Source organism: Agrilus planipennis, unplaced genomic scaffold (genome assembly GCF_000699045.2).
Source record: "Agrilus planipennis isolate EAB-ADULT unplaced genomic scaffold, Apla_2.0 scaffold176, whole genome shotgun sequence".
Classification (NCBI taxonomy): Eukaryota; Metazoa; Arthropoda; class Insecta; order Coleoptera; family Buprestidae; genus Agrilus; species Agrilus planipennis.
In genome coordinates, this window is record NW_020442401.1 from 621072 (window position 1) to 638211 (window position 17140).

The 17140-nt window shown below is 37.1% G+C and overlaps 2 protein-coding genes across 3 annotated transcripts; both read left to right on the forward strand.

The window, feature by feature from the left end:
- Positions 1–621: 621 nt before the first annotated feature.
- LOC108737254 (protein bowel-like) lies at positions 622–16822 on the forward strand. Of its 2 annotated transcripts, XM_025980137.1 has the most exons (4): positions 622–836; positions 1194–1384; positions 15489–15814; positions 15878–16822. In XM_025980137.1, exons 1-4 carry the CDS (start codon positions 782–784, stop codon positions 16482–16484), a joined length of 1179 nt encoding a protein of 392 aa, XP_025835922.1. In that variant the 5' UTR covers positions 622–781; the 3' UTR covers positions 16485–16822. The 2 variants fall into 2 exon arrangements, with proteins under 2 accessions (XP_025835922.1, XP_018325492.1); XM_018469990.2 differs by lacking the exons at positions 622–836; positions 1194–1384 and adding an exon at positions 14724–14940 and having other exon boundaries at positions 15298–15814.
- Positions 5422–7346, forward strand: LOC112906269 (protein bowel-like). Its single transcript, XM_025980138.1, has 3 exons — positions 5422–5651; positions 6009–6525; positions 6589–7346. The coding sequence occupies exons 1-3, from the start codon at positions 5597–5599 to the stop codon at positions 7193–7195; spliced, it is 1179 nt and encodes a 392-aa protein (XP_025835923.1). The 5' UTR covers positions 5422–5596; the 3' UTR covers positions 7196–7346.
- Positions 16823–17140: the final 318 nt, after the last annotated feature.

Sequence of the window (17140 nt, forward strand, 5' to 3'; positions counted from 1 at the left end):
GCCTTTTTTTTTAAAAATATTTAAATAACTTTAATGAGTACAAATGTATAAACATTTCAATAATATTAACATATATTGTAAAATATGGTTAATCAATTTTATCTTTAATACGGATTAGTAGGTACCATTATCGTCAACATAATTTGTGGAGTCCGGCTCTGCGTTCATACTATCCTACCCGACGGCTTGCGCCATCTGATTGATGATTCTTAAGCTTTCCGCAACTCGCGCTAGATACTCATCTTTACCTTTGCTTGCCTGTTTCATCTGATAAAGAAAATTGTAACATTGTCAAAACCATTGATAAAAGACGTCCTAAAATAATGTATTTGTAATCTGTAAGTTTAGTGTTTCTTAATGATGTTATTATCATTAAACCTATTGGGATATCTAAAATATGCCAAGCGCCTCCACCAATTTTGAACATATTTCTTGAGTAAATTACTTAATTGAAATTTAATTTCCTATGTAACCAAAAACATAATTAAGTGAAAAACAAAACGTTACGTTCATTTCGCTAATTATTATAATTTTTAGTTTTTTGAAAAACGTTTTGTTTAAAAAAAACGCGCACTATAATTGCCACCACCAAGACTACCCTGATTCTAGTAGCCCAGAGTAGCAGGCCAGTTTATCAAAGCAAGCTGTTGTTGATAGTTGACTGTCAACGACGAGATTTGTTCTAATATTCTACTTGTTCAAGTGACTGTACTTGTTTTTGTTGTGCTAGTGTTGTCTCTGAGTGATAATACGTAGGCTCTAACTTGTCTGTTTGTGTAGCATGGCCAATTTAAGTGAATATGTGAGCACCATAGGGATTATGAAAGTGAATCAAGGTAAGCATCGGAATTTTTTTATAATTTCCCGATGTAGAAAAGATTCAGAATTTTATAAACCCAAAAGGAAAATATTCCAACCAATTGTAATAGGACAAGTAGCTAGATAGGAAGCCTATGAGAGCCTTAGGCACTACCCATAGCTGTTTTTCTCTAAAAGTTTTTGCGGAACAAGCATCTGGTTATTTTCCAGTATTTGCGATAGATAACCTTTAGGTATTATCTCCGTACTGTTAGATCTTATTAATTTGTCTTTAAACTTTTTGATAAGTAATTGACCTTAATTAGATCTAGAAATATTCCTTTTGGTTGGTTTTACTCGATGGGGATCCTCATTTTGGATCTTTGATTTTTCAGGATTTCCTCAAAGTTTTCCACCAAAAATTACGGAAATCAAACAAGAATCTTCTGACACTCTCTTAACACCTCCGCATACCCCAACATATCCTTCTTCTCCACCCCCAGGAGCTCGTTATCCTTGCGATCCAACATGGTACCGTCATCATCAGCGAACGGACTTAGTCGCTCTGGAAGGACCCAGATTTCACCCGTACACTCCNCTGGGTTGGTAGGACACCTTCTCAGGCATGAAGGTCTAGTCAGAAACATATTAGAGGTAGAAACGGGAGTTAGGAGGGGTAGAGGTAGATCTAGGTTAGATTACTGTTCGCATATAGTTAAGGATGTGGGATGTTCTAGTTTTAGGGAAATGCGAAGTTTAGCTCAGGGTAGGAAAGAATAGAGGTACGTGTCCAACCAGACTTAGGACTGACGACTTTATGATGATAATGATGATTTAATTGAAAAATGTTTAGTGCATAAGGCCTCAAGTTAGGTTATGGTGCGAATAGTTTCAAGGTAGCATCCATTTGATATCTTGCTTTCTTTTAATACAATCCGTGTTTTAATGTTTAGGTAACTTTCGATAAGTGTTTTTATTTGCCCCACATTTCCGTATGCTAAGTAAATCCTTACTACAAAACAGTACATCTAAATGCCAAGTTTCTCGACCACTTAATGTTTTTATTATTGGAATTTGGACTACTGCTGTTTCCAGTTTTTCGTGATAAATCGCAGGTGGCCACGAACAACAATTTTGTACGATGGAGCTTTTATTAAAAGCGTAGAAACCGCAAAGGCCCCCGGGGTAGGCACAAATAAAAGCTACAATTTCAAAAAAACGCAGTAAGTACCCTTAGTTACAGGTTATCGACTACGAGGAGAACGTTTCCAAATGCGCACCTGTCAAAAAGTCAATAATTCATACTTAAACAAAACATAAACAACAATCAAGCAGGCCAGAAGCTGTCAATCATTAGCGGACCTCAAATATATGGCGTAACGACCGAGACCCATGGCCCCCTCCGATTTCTTTCGCCGATGTTGCAACACGAAAACCATACCATTAGTATATACCTTTATTAGATCCGATAGAAAGATGGATGGACGATTTCGCTTCGCTAAATTGCATCATCATGGATGTCCATGCACACGTATACCTACATGTACTTTACATGTTGATAATCTAATGGTAAAAATTAATTTAACTGCTCAATTAGCATTAGATACTATCAGCAAATCGAAAAGCAGGGTTACCTGCTACATCCATATGGAGATTTCGTTACTTATTGATCTTTACCTACAGCAATGGACATGAATATGTTTACTAATGGTAACTGACATGTGAATTTAATTTTAATAAACAAGGTATTAGAACGTAACATAACACAAAAATAGAAAATAGAATCGTATAACTTAGAAGGTAGATAGAAGCTGGTTTGTTATTTCGTATAGAGTTAACAAAAACTAAATACATAGTGTATCTATTCTCTAAAATACATATTCTGTTCACCAAAGATCTTTTATCAGTTTGCAATTGCTGATGCTGTCGTTTCTTATAGNACACCGCTATGAGAAATGTATCAGCCTTGGAGGAGATTATGTTGAGAAATAAAAAAAAAAAATTTTTAAAAACCTTGTTTTTCTTGGTCAGGCCGGAAACTTATCAATCCACCCTCGTATATTGGGAAAAGCTATTCAAATTTAAATTAGGTAGACACGTCAGGCGATGTCAAAATAGCAGCAAGCAAAAGAACTACTAATTTTGGGATCTTTTTCAAAGGCTTATGGGCATGAGTATCAAGCCAGAGACGTTTAAATGAACATAAAAACGTTAAGTATGTACAACGGTGACACTATAGAATCAATCAGTATACTGACGCTTATCATCTGTTTGAACGAAATTATATTACACACCAGTGGGGATTTAAGAACCGAATGTATGGATATTCTATTATCTAATAAAAACCTCTACTAAGTTCTTTGTAAGAAATTTATTGATCAATTTATTCAGTAAACTAACTTGATACCTTAGTAATGCCTGGTCTAACGCACGAAATACTTTAGTAACAAAAAATACCCACTAGATGTCGTTACACTACTTGCATTTTGATATTCTATTACATAGTTAAAGGACGGCGTCGTCATTTCAAGAATACAACATGATACAGGAAAATTCATGCAAATATCTGGAGCGATCCTTTCATATAAATAATAAAGTATTATAAATCCAATGAATGCCATTTAACTGTTGTAAGTTTGGGTAATTTAGAACAGTTTTCAGATAATTATTTTCAGGTAAACTCAAGCGAAAAAATGTATTCTACACTTGACATAAAAAGAAAAAATGTCGACATATAAATGTGTAATTTCAATAAAATGAAAAATGTTCATTCAACTTTATAGATTTGACAAAATAAATTCCAGCTTATAATATGTAAAAGATTACGTTTTCTAGTGAAATAAATACATTTTCGATTTGCTCTCAGTGTTCTCTGTGTGTACTTCTTAACTATTACCGCTAATATGAGTCCATAGGTTACATATAGGCTATTTCTAATGGAAAAAGAATTTAAAAGTTATCATCTTCTGATTCAAAGACCATATCTCGAACTGCAAAACAAATAAACATTATTTCATCATCCGCACACGAAAAGGCATTTTTTTATTTGGTCATTGCATTCCGGAAGACTGCTCTATTAGTGCCTCAGGCTTAGGCTTTTAGAGTTTTCCACTTATGCTTTAACATGAAAGACATATCTGCCTTTCCAGTTCTTCTAAGCTGCTACCTATTAGACTCGTAAATTTCAAACTCCACAAATCTTTGCTTTTCTAATACCTACTTCGATTTCAGATGAACCAGCACTGATATTAAATGCAGTAAAATTTAGTTCTTGGTTGTTTCCTTTGAGAGGTTTGACAATTAAGCAAGGTAGGCTTACTTTTTTGAACTGATCAAATCGTTCGACAAACTCATCATCATCCTTCATTTTTTTGATCGCTCTTGTGAAGTAACCATCAGTGTCAGTAGAAGCACTGCTTCCATTCCGATGATTCCCTAAGATTGGGAAATGTAGTAGGTAATGCGACAAACAGACCAACTCATCCATATCTTCTGATAAAGGAAGCAATTTATTTTCAAAACCAACTATTTCTTCTATTGTTTCCTTTTCCTTGAAGCTTTCGTTGATATCCATTGTAAAGTCAGTTATTTAGTGCAAATCTCTGCTTTTAGGTGTAAGTGTACTCTGCGTTCCGCTGTAGCTTTTGATTTTTTTAAGGGAACTTGAAGAGCCCCAATGGTCTTCTGAAAGAGCCGCGGTTTGCTGACCACTGAGATAAGTAACTATTATTTTCACTTTTTTACAAGGGATTATTGTAAGGTTCTTGAGAGATACAAATTCCTTCTTATCTTATGAACTGGACTTTTAATGCCTTGACATTGAAAAATCTGCTAGATAGGCGTTTGTTAATATGTATCTAATGCAGTGCCCTGTTACGTTACTTCCGATTCCCTTCGGGTAGGTATTAGGTGCCATCCACTACGCTCTGGCTTAAGCTGATGATAATAAAGGACATTGTCAACTTATTATTTTTGTGGTTATGAATGAAGTAAATACCAAACAAGTAAGTAAGTAAATAGTCTATAATCCGGGATTACTACTGCTCTATTCATTCATTCATTCATTCATTCAAAGGGTGGAAGTAGAATAATTTGGCATTGTTAGAAAACATTCAGGTGAGTTCAATTGAGACACGATTTTAGGCTTTTCTAAAATCTTTGAAAACGTTTCTGGAACACGTTTTTAATGCAAATCTACACATTTAGATTAACACTAAAGACTTTAAGGATCAATTCGAAACGAAGGGTGAGTCGTTTTTAACCCTTTTAAAAGGCAGCTACCTCAACTGAATATCTATTGATTAGCTCACTGATTATATCTACTTATCAGCAAATCAGCAGGTAAGTAGTACCTGAACATCCATTGTGTATTATAATTACTTTTTTTTGTTAATACTATAACGACTTAACAAAATTTTCCAGCAATTTTCCCGAGTAAACAAAAAGCGGAAATTCATTTAATTTTCAATCAACTCTTGCGTAGAATATCTGAGCGTCCTGCAATTAGCGGAGTGACGCAGGCGTACAGGTCTCCAATCGGAGCGACTGCACTTAATCAACAAGGCGTTGCCACGCTACTAGAGCCTGCTACTATTACCCCCACCACCAAGACTACCCTGATTCTAGTAGCCCAGAGTAGCAGGCCAGTTTATCAAAGCAAGCTGTTGTTGATAGTTGACTGTCAACGACGAGATTTGTTCTAATATTCTACTTGTTCAAGTGACTGTACTTGTTTTTGTTGTGCTAGTGTTGTCTCTGAGTGATAATACGTAGGCTCTAACTTGTCTGTTTGTGTAGCATGGCCAATTTAAGTGAATATGTGAGCACCATAGGGATTATGAAAGTGAATCAAGGTAAGCATCGGAATTTTTTTATAATTTCCCGATGTAGAAAAGATTCAGAATTTTATAAACCCAAAAGGAAAATATTCCAACCAATTGTAATAGGACAAGTAGCTAGATAGGAAGCCTATGAGAGCCTTAGGCACTACCCATAGCTGTTTTTCTCTAAAAGTTTTTGCGGAACAAGCATCTGGTTATTTTCCAGTATTTGCGATAGATAACCTTTAGGTATTATCTCCGTACTGTTAGATCTTATTAATTTGTCTTTAAACTTTTTGATAAGTAATTGACCTTAATTAGATCTAGAAATATTCCTTTTGGTTGGTTTTACTCGATGGGGATCCTCATTTTGGATCTTTGATTTTTCAGGATTTCCTCAAAGTTTTCCACCAAAAATTACGGAAATCAAACAAGAATCTTCTGACACTCTCTTAACACCTCCGCATACCCCAACATATCCTTCTTCTCCACCCCCAGGAGCTCGTTATCCTTGCGATCCAACATGGTACCGTCATCATCAGCGAACGGACTTAGTCGCTCTGGAAGGACCCAGATTTCACCCGTACACTCCAACACATCCTTCTCTGCAATATCCAACTTATAATGCAGTTCTGATGAATCAGTGGCTCAGAAGTGCAGCGTTTTATCATGTCAGGACTCAACTCCATGATCTCAGGGCACCGGTGGGGAGGCCGCCCATACCAATGAAGATGGGTCCTGGATCTTCGAGACCGAAGAAACAGTTCATTTGTAAATTCTGCAGTCGTCAGTTCACCAAGAGTTACAATTTACTCATACACGAAAGGACTCATACCGACGAAAGGCCTTATTCCTGTGATATTTGCGGGAAGGCGTTTCGAAGACAGGATCACCTTAGGGATCACAGGTACGTCGTATATTTCACTGCTGTTATCTTCCTCTTTCTTCATTTAATTGATTCATCTTTCAGGTATATCCACAGTAAGGAGAAACCCTTCAAATGTAACGAATGCGGCAAAGGATTCTGCCAGTCGCGCACTCTGGCTGTACATAAGATTCTACACATGGAAGAATCACCTCATAAATGCCCGGTTTGCAGTAGGCCTTTTAATCAACGTTCCAATTTGAAGACCCACCTCCTGACCCATACAGAACGTCCATTGGAGTGCAGCTTGTGTTCCAAATTGTTCGCCACTTTCCACGATCTCCATAGTCATCAGGTCCAAGAGCATCACCAACACAATTCTAAATCTAGCGAGGACAATCCCTTCATTACTGCTACTGTTGGTGGTGGTGGTAGTGGTGGAAATGACAATTCCATTTCTTCTTTCATTCCCATTGCAGTTCAAGAAGTTCAAGTTGACAGTACGTCGTGCCTGGATCTAACGACGTCAAAAAAAACCGACGATGATGAAAACGACGATGTTGTTAGCGAAGATGAGGAAGTGAAGGTACTGGACGTTGAAGAAAACCATAAAGAGGAAACAGAAAAGTCAAAATGCTTTGAAGGTACGGAAGTCACGAGCACGACCAGGAAACCACGTGGCTTTACAATTGACGAAATTATGAGACGATAAACGTCACAACAACAACAACATCTCATGAAGTATTATTTATTTTCGTCGTTTAGTAAGTTACCTTGTACTCACCAAAGATATTTATTATATCTTTCGAAAATGTTTAACTTTTCTACCTCTTTTTGTTTGAAGACTGGACAAGTTTTAAGTTACCAATTAAATTATATATNGCTAAGTAAATCCTTAAGACAAAACAGTGCATCTAAATCTTAAGTTTCCAGATCACTTAATGTTTTTATTATTGGAATTTGGACTACTGCTGTTTCCAGTTTTTCGTGATAAACCGCAGGTGGCCACGAACAACAATTTTCTACGATGGAGCTTTTATTAAAAGCGTAGAAACCGCAAAGGCCCCCGGGGTAGGCACAAATAAAAGCTACAATTTCAAAAAAACGCAGTAAGTACCCTTAGTTACAGGTTATCGACTACGAGGAGAACGTTTCCAAATGCGCACCTGTCAAAAAGTCAATAATTCATACTTAAACAAAACATAAACAACAATCAAGCAGGCCAGAAGCTGTCAATCATTAGCGGACCTCAAATATATGGCGTAACGACCGAGACCCATGGCCCCCTCCGATTTCTTTCGCCGATGTTGCAACACGAAAACCATACCATTAGTATATACCTTTATTAGATCCGATAGAAAGATGGATGGACGATTTCGCTTCGCTAAGTTGCATCATCATGGATGTCCATGCACACGTATACCTACATGTACTTTACATGTTGATAATCTAATGGTAAAAATTAATTTAACTGCTCAATTAGCATTAGATACTATCAGCAAATCGAAAAGCAGGGTTACCTGCTACATCCATATGGAGATTTCGTTACTTATTGATCTTTACCTACAGCAATGGACATGAATATGTTTACTAATGGTAACTGACATGTGAATTTAATTTTAATAAACAAGGTATTAGAACGTAACATAACACAAAAATAGAAAATAGAATCGTATAACTTAGAAGGTAGATAGAAGCTGGTTTGTTATTTCGTATAGAGTTAACAAAAACTAAATACATAGTGTATCTATTCTCTAAAATACATATTCTGTTCACCAAAGATCTTTTATCAGTTTGCAATTGCTGATGCTGTCGTTTCTTATAGTAAAGCTCAATCAAATCCTTTACATGTGCATGGATTTACGTTAATAGCGAGAGAGGATTTTCTGATTGTTTTAAGTGGTAAGCCACACACTAATGATAAAGGTCAGTGGCTTAAGGTAGATTATGGTTGTGTTAGATTATGGAGAAGGTTTACTGATTGGAATATGTAGAGGGTTCAGAGTGGTTTATGTCCGGAAAGGTTTCACTAATTGGCATACCAGGGACAAGTGTCATGCACCATCAAATTTTTATGAATAGGAATTCTTAATGATTAAAATTCTGTTACTTCTTGTTTTGGGAGTGTTAAGTCAAACTTGGTAAACGCCTACGGGGCTAAAGAGGATTATAATGGCACCTTGGTGGGTTTTAGTTAGTAGCTCCTAGGACACCTTCCTTTATGTCCGGAGAGGTTTCCCTAATTGGCATACCAGGGACAAGTGTCATGCACGATCAAGTATTCATGAATAGGAATTTTTAATGATTAAAATTCTGTTGAGTACTGTTACATTATTTGTTTTGAGAGTGTTAAGTCAAACTTGGGTAGACGCCTACGGGGCTAAAGAGGACTATAACGGCGGCTTGGTAGGTTTTACAGGATAGTCAAAATTTATCACTTACTACATTCAACGGTATCATTATTATCACGTCAGAAACACACAACAATGATCTTAGCAAGGAATTAATGCAAATGAACTAAAATAAATCTTGGTGCATTTGAATTGTCTACTCCATTCGTTCGAAAGGCAATTTTGAATTGGGATATCACAATAATTTTAGCTCAAGGGATGGTAAATGACNCAAAGATCTTTTATCAGTTTGCAATTGCTGATGCTGTCGTTTCTTGTAGTAAAGCTCAATCAAATCCTTTGCATGTACTTGGATTTACGTTAATGGCGATCAAGGATTTTCTGATTGTTTTATGTGAAGTGCTAGGCCATACACTAATGGTATAGGTCAGATTAGTGTTCCACACTACTATGGGCTTAAGGTAGATTATGGTTGTGTTAGATTATGGAGACGATTTACTGATTGGAAAATCTGAAGGGTTTAGGGTGGTTTATGCCCGGAAAGGTTTCCCTAATTGGCATACCAAGGACAAGTATTATGCACTATCAAATTTTTATGAATAGGATTTTTTAATGATTAAAGTTCTGTCGAGTACTGTTACATTATTTGTTTTGACTGGTAGACGCCTACCAAGGCTGAAGAGGACTATAACGGCCTGAGGGGTTTTAGTTGGTTGCTCCGAGGACACTTTCATCGGAAATCCGACAGTACCGACTACTGGGTGTCTTGAAGATTTCCCTTCTGAACTACGGTATGCTAGTCCTTCATCTCCAAGTTTGATTAAAACTTTCCAATTCTGTTTAATTTAAGCAGAGTTATCCCCTAATAATGGGGAGGGAGGAAGAGTGAAACAGAATATTGGTTACTAGATGGTAATAATTATCGCTTACTACATTCATCGGTATCATAATTATGACGTCAAAAACACACAGCAATGATCTGAACAAGGAATTGATGCAAATGAACTAAAATACATCTTGGTGCATTTGAATTGTCTACTCCATTCGTTCGAAAGGCAATTTTGAATTGGGATATCACAATAATTTTAGCTCAAGGGATGGTAAATGACAAAATAGTTGAATAAAATAGTTCGAAGTGGTCTGATTCTGTCGAAACTGCCAGACGCGGATCGCGATTTCGATCTTTTTGGATCTCATCAGCGCGTCGCAGATAGCTCAGACCAACTTTTACCTGCTGTATTAACAGCGCGTTTTAGAAAGTACCACAAATGGCGCTGTAAACGCCATCTGTAGTACGATGCTACATTTTAGGATTACGTATGCTCCAACAAGGTCCATTTAAATATATGGATATCTACTTGCTGAAACGAATCCCGGCGTAGCTAACCTCAACGTGATAAGCACGTTACCATAATCCAATAAAATAATTCGAAGTGATGTGTATTCTGTCAAAACTGCCAATCTGGCTACGCCTGGATTCCTTTCAACAAGTAGATATCCATATATTTAAATGGACCTTGTTGGAGCGTACGTAATCCTAAAATGTAGCATCGTACTACAGATGGCGTTTACCGCGCCATTCGTGGTATTTTCCTTCGACAAAATAGTTAATTAGGCCTAATGGGTACTTCATGCACACGTTTCCTCAATTATCTATTTCTCTTCTGTGATCTACTGCATGGAAATCGCAAGAAAAGTGATTATGAAAATAATATGCAATGTCTAGAATATTTTGATAGAAGCGACAACAATGGCTTGGGGTCGTGATCTACTCGTCCATGACGGACACACTCCGCTTTATACGCGGTCGTCATGATCATCCCCGATCCGGAGATATCTATCAATCCGTCTGACAGTTTCAAAGAGGATTCTGCCGTATTATCGGGTTCTGATTGCATTTAATTGTTTAATGGTCCTATTATTGCGTTTTCTGTAATTGTTGGTAATTATTACGTGGGAAATTGTAGTCGGGACCGCGATTATTTCTGGCCGCTCTTGATTTGCCCCCTGTCAATGGTGATAGATAGGAAGCGCCGAAATTACAGATCCGACATCGCTAGAAACTTACTGCCACGCAGCAACAACGAAACCAACCGTCACGCTCTTGCCCGTGCCTACTTTGGTAAGATTAAAAATAATATATAACCGCGTTCGTGCTTTACCTATGCGGACGAAAAAAACATATGAAACAAATTATATGGGTGCTGATAATTAATAAAATCGTTTCCACGGAGTGTATTTGATATACAACAAAACAAAACAAATATAATAACAGATTAGGAGGTATTAAAAAAATATGATTAAATATCTACTGCAGTTTTTGGTGGAAATGGTTGGTGCTCCGAGAAGACCGTGGATTGCTCTACAGGTCCAAAAGGATTTTCTAAGGACTCGTTTGGCTTCACAACAGGTAATAGCAAACTACCAAAGTATAGCTGTCTATAGCTACCCTCAGTTATAGCCACTAGCGTCTTGTGAAAATTTTATCATATTTCGTTTTGATATCCTACAGGAGTTTTGTGAGTGGGGCATCTAGGGTCCTAGCTAGGTTAGCTGCACTGCCTCATGTGGACCCCATAAGGCTACCCTATAGGGCGCCCAAAAGGCACTTGCCACTTTAATAAAGAATTAGGGAAAATAAATCGGATTATACCAGGCAGATGATGGGATAGAATGTTAAATATGTGTATTAGTTTTGCTCTCTACTTTTCTTCTGTGGGGTTTTATGATAATTTTGAGGCGAAATTCCTCTTGTGGTATGCCTGTCATTTGTCGCATGAAGATCACAAACTATATGAGACATGCATACCCCTCCCCCAAATAAATTCTAGTCGGGTAGTCTCAGAGAAGGAAGAAGATAATTATGAATGGGGAAATGGATATTGTAAAGCTTCTTTTCGTTCTAACAACTAAAGAATCGACTGGGAAATCCCTCTAACGGCTCCCTCATGCTACATGAGACATACATGTCCCCAATAAATTCTAGACGGGTAGTCTCAGAGAAGGAAACAGATAATTATGCAAAGGAAAATATGATATTCTTGTAATCGTAGTGGTAAAAAATTTTTTTTTATCCTAATAACTGAAAAATCTACGGGAATATTCCCCTATCGGCATGCTCGTCATTGGTCACATATGCAGCCAACATGCTACATGAGACATGCATGCCCCCAATAAATTCTATTGGGGTAGTCTCAGAGAAGGAAGAAGACAATTATGAAAGGGAACATGGATATTTTTGTAACTGCATCAACAGTTTCTTTTCCTTCTAATGTAACTGATGGATCTACGGGGAAATCCCTGCGGTTTCATGCACGTCTTTTGCTACAAGAGACCCACATGTTATATGAGGCATGCATGCTCACTTTAAATTCTAGTCGAACAATAATTATGAAAGGGAAAATGGACATTCTTGTAACACCATCAGTAAATGTATGAAAATCCTATGACATTGTTAGTTACTTAATAGTGGATTAATATGCAGTATTAATTTAAAATAATTTTTTCGATTTTTTATTTACCCACTACAAACTACCTCAAATTAATGAGGGAAAAATTGTGGCTGTTGTCACACCCACCCCCGCCGGGAATCGAACCCGGGACCTTTGGCTTTACGCACCAATGTTCTACCACTAAACTACGAGAGGTGACAACAGCAAAGGTCCCGAGTTCGATTCCCGGCGAGGGTGGGTGTGACAACAGCCACAATTTTTCCCTCATTAATTTGAGGTAGTTTGTAGTGGGTAAATAAAAAATCGAAAAAAGTATTTCAAATTAATATACCATCAGTAAAGTTTAGTAAACTAACACTGGAGAAACTAATGAGGAAAATTCTTATCAAAAGTAATTTTATTAAACCGATCTAACTTGTTATCAAACAGATGGAATGGAACCTTATCGAATTCGTACAGTATTTCATCATTCTTAAGGTAGCTAATTGAATAATCCATTCTTAAATGCAGGTCTAAAGTTAAAGCCTGTCGCTCTCAATCGTTTACTATTTTGGACAGTGACTGAAGTCTAATGAAAGATAATTTCACTATGACAAAGTGATTTTGCACTGTAACTAGTAAAACGAAAAAGATCTCTGATATCAGTTTGTTGCATCAAGGTTCAGATGAAGATGTGATTAACCTGGAATGACTGATGATGTATGAGGAATAGAGAAAATGAACGGTTTGGATGTATCTGTGTCTAGGCGAGTAATGTAAAAGTTATAATTTAAAAAAGTCATTAAAGAAAGTACCAATTTGGACTAATCCTTCTTGAATGCCCAGCAATCAACAAAAGTTGCAACACCTCCCTTTTTATCCTGAGCAACAATCCGGAGAGCATTCCGCTTAAACTTAAATATCCCCTTTCGCTCGGGTCTAAATGCCATCCTCTTGTTTTCCAGAAATGCGATAATGTTACCAAGGAATTACAAGAAAAGTGATATACAGGGTGTAACAGAAATAAGTGCGGAACTTTTAGGAGTTAGTAGGGCACTATCAAATAGTAGACGCGAAACAGCAGGGACAGTGTGGCAAATTTTTAAGGAATCGTTGCTGCATCCTTATCATTTGCAGCGAGTGCAAACCTTGCTTGAAACAAATTTTCGGTCGTTAATGGATTGGTGTCGGTGGTTTTGAAATAAAAGTGCCTGCATATTAGCCTAATAGGGTGTTGTTCTCAGACAAATTTACTTCACGCGGAACAAAATTTTGAATTTTCAATAATCATTAATGGTGCTTCGCAAATTCGCATATCGTAGGTGTATCCTCTGCGATTTTAAGAACTGTTTTTGTTAAATATGTGATGCAAACTGTTTGGAGACCTAGTTGACTTTTTTGGTTATTTTACGAACAACTAGTTACTACAAAAGTAACGCGTCTTGACAATACCTCAATGTTGGTGTGGAAATTAATAAAATTATGATTATCTAGGTGCTCTTTACCGACTATTTAATATATTTAGTCTATGTATCTGCAGAGTTTCTATTGGTGTGCACTACTCGGAGACACTTGCTTGCCCGTTCACGCACAGGACCGGCATCAGATTTTATGTCTTAAATTTTTTTACCCTTGACCACGCTGCTGAACTCATCATGCGATTGTTTATTGCACCTAATTTACACATCGCACTTAATTCCGTTACACCCTATATAAAAGACTGTACTGTCAGACAAAAGACCACTGCACCAGACCTACCCAAAAAACTTCTACGATACCATCACATTGGGTTCATCTAATAATTCGGTTTCTTTGAAATCGGTCCGCAGTCTATACTTAAATGTCTCCATAGGCGTTCCTGCGAGCAGTTCGAGGGGCGGCGTCCTGTGGCTTGGCTGCAGGCGCCATCTACTGACTGTACCCGTTAATTTCACCGTTTGTGTGGGTGGAGTGAGACGCGCTCTCAGATTTAATCTGTTTGGGCTTTCCCAGACTTTTAAGACCATAATTGCGAACATTATAACGAATCGGTCGTGACCAACTGCGCAAATTCTTTTGTTTTGCAATTTTTTTTTCTGCTGTATACAACAACATCGCCTCAACGAGACACGGGGAAGGTCAAAGGGAAACAAATGAATCGACTTTATAAAACTTCTATAATCGTTATCCAAGGGTAGCAGCACTCGTATTTTATGGCATTTCGTTTTTTGTTGAATGTACGAATCAAAACAACAACTTAAATAATCTATAATGTACAATACTGTCTGAAGTTGCTGGACACCTACGAGAGGGCATTTATATCAATTCAATTGTAGAAATCTTCAAGCATACGATAGCCAGTGTACTCAACTTTCGTCGCATAAAACTGAAGATTTTCCTTTCCTTTCCGCCTTTTTAAAAATTTTTTTGATGATTTNACCCCCACCACCAAGACTACCCTGATTCTAGTAGCCCAGAGTAGCAGGCCAGTTTATCAAAGCAAGCTGTTGTTGATAGTTGACTGTCAACGACGAGATTTGTTCTAATATTCTACTTGTTCAAGTGACTGTACTTGTTTTTGTTGTGCTAGTGTTGTCTCTGAGTGATAATACGTAGGCTCTAACTTGTCTGTTTGTGTAGCATGGCCAATTTAAGTGAATATGTGAGCACCATAGGGATTATGAAAGTGAATCAAGGTAAGCATCGGAATTTTTTTATAATTTCCCGATGTAGAAAAGATTCAGAATTTTATAAACCCAAAAGGAAAATATTCCAACCAATTGTAATAGGACAAGTAGCTAGATAGGAAGCCTATGAGAGCCTTAGGCACTACCCATAGCTGTTTTTCTCTAAAAGTTTTTGCGGAACAAGCATCTGGTTATTTTCCAGTATTTGCGATAGATAACCTTTAGGTATTATCTCCGTACTGTTAGATCTTATTAATTTGTCTTTAAACTTTTTGATAAGTAATTGACCTTAATTAGATCTAGAAATATTCCTTTTGGTTGGTTTTACTCGATGGGGATCCTCATTTTGGATCTTTGATTTTTCAGGATTTCCTCAAAGTTTTCCACCAAAAATTACGGAAATCAAACAAGAATCTTCTGACACTCTCTTAACACCTCCGCATACCCCAACATATCCTTCTTCTCCACCCCCAGGAGCTCGTTATCCTTGCGATCCAACATGGTACCGTCATCATCAGCGAACGGACTTAGTCGCTCTGGAAGGACCCAGATTTCACCCGTACACTCCAACACATCCTTCTCTGCAATATCCAACTTATAATGCAGTTCTGATGAATCAGTGGCTCAGAAGTGCAGCGTTTTATCATGTCAGGACTCAACTCCATGATCTCAGGGCACCGGTGGGGAGGCCGCCCATACCAATGAAGATGGGTCCTGGATCTTCGAGACCGAAGAAACAATTCATTTGTAAATTCTGCAGTCGTCAGTTCACCAAAAGTTACAATTTACTCATACACGAAAGGACTCATACAGACGAAAGGCCTTATTCCTGTGATATTTGCGGGAAGGCGTTTCGAAGACAGGATCACCTTAGGGATCACAGGTACGTCGTATATTTCACTGCTGTTATCTTCCTCTTTCTTCATTTAATTGATTCATCTTTCAGGTATATCCACAGTAAGGAGAAACCCTTCAAATGTAACGAATGCGGCAAAGGATTCTGCCAATCGCGCACCCTGGCTGTACATAAGATTCTACACATGGAAGAATCACCTCATAAATGCCCGGTTTGCAGTAGGCCTTTTAATCAACGTTCCAATTTGAAGACCCACCTCCTGACCCATACAGAACGTCCATTGGAGTGCAGCTTGTGTTCCAAATTGTTCGCCACTTTCCACGATCTCCATAGTCATCAGGTCCAAGAGCATCACCAACACAATTCTAAATCTAGCGAGGACAATCCCTTCATTACTGCTACTGTTGGTGGTGGTGGTAGTGGTGGAAATGACAATTCCATTTCTTCTTTCATTCCCATTGCAGTTCAAGAAGTTCAAGTTGACAGTACGTCGTGCCTGGATCTAACGACGTCAAAAAAAACCGACGATGATGAAAACGACGATGTTGTTAGCGAAGATGAGGAAGTGAAGGTACTGGACGTTGAAGAAAACCATAAAGAGGAAACAGAAAAGTCAAAATGCTTTGAAGGTACGGAAGTCACGAGCACGACCAGGAAACCACGTGGCTTTACAATTGACGAAATTATGAGACGATAAACGTCACAACAACAACAACATCTCATGAAGTATTATTTATTTTCGTCGTTTAGTAAGTTACCTTGTACTCACCAAAGATATTTATTATATCTTTCGAAAATGTTTAACTTTTCTACCTCTTTTTGTTTGAAGACTGGACAAGTTTTAAGTTACCAATTAAATTATATATATATTGTAGAAGATGTGATTTGTTTGCAAAAATTATTTTATAGCTATGTAATTCATAATAAAATTTACTTCTGATTTTATTCCTAAGGTTTCTAAGAATACGATGTTTTTGTTAAAATTTATTGTGAGAAATTACACCCTACTTAATTAATTCTGTAAATAGTTGTATATAGCGCTAATATATTTCTTAGAATTATAAGTTTTGTTTAACAATAATAAATATTTATTTTCTTTTTGTCTTCTACGAGTTTTATTTTACTATTTCGTCATTTGAACTGAATTTTTGATTAGATAATTGTGATAAAATACACAAAAAATCAATATTAATTTGTTAAAAATAATATGCTTCAAAAAAATATAGTTGTTATTATGAAATTCATTTGTTACTAATTGCTTAAATACGCGCGAATTTAATTAACTAAATGAGTGAATTTATTTCACTCACAAACGGGATGCCTTTTTTTTTTAAAAATATTTAAATAACTTTA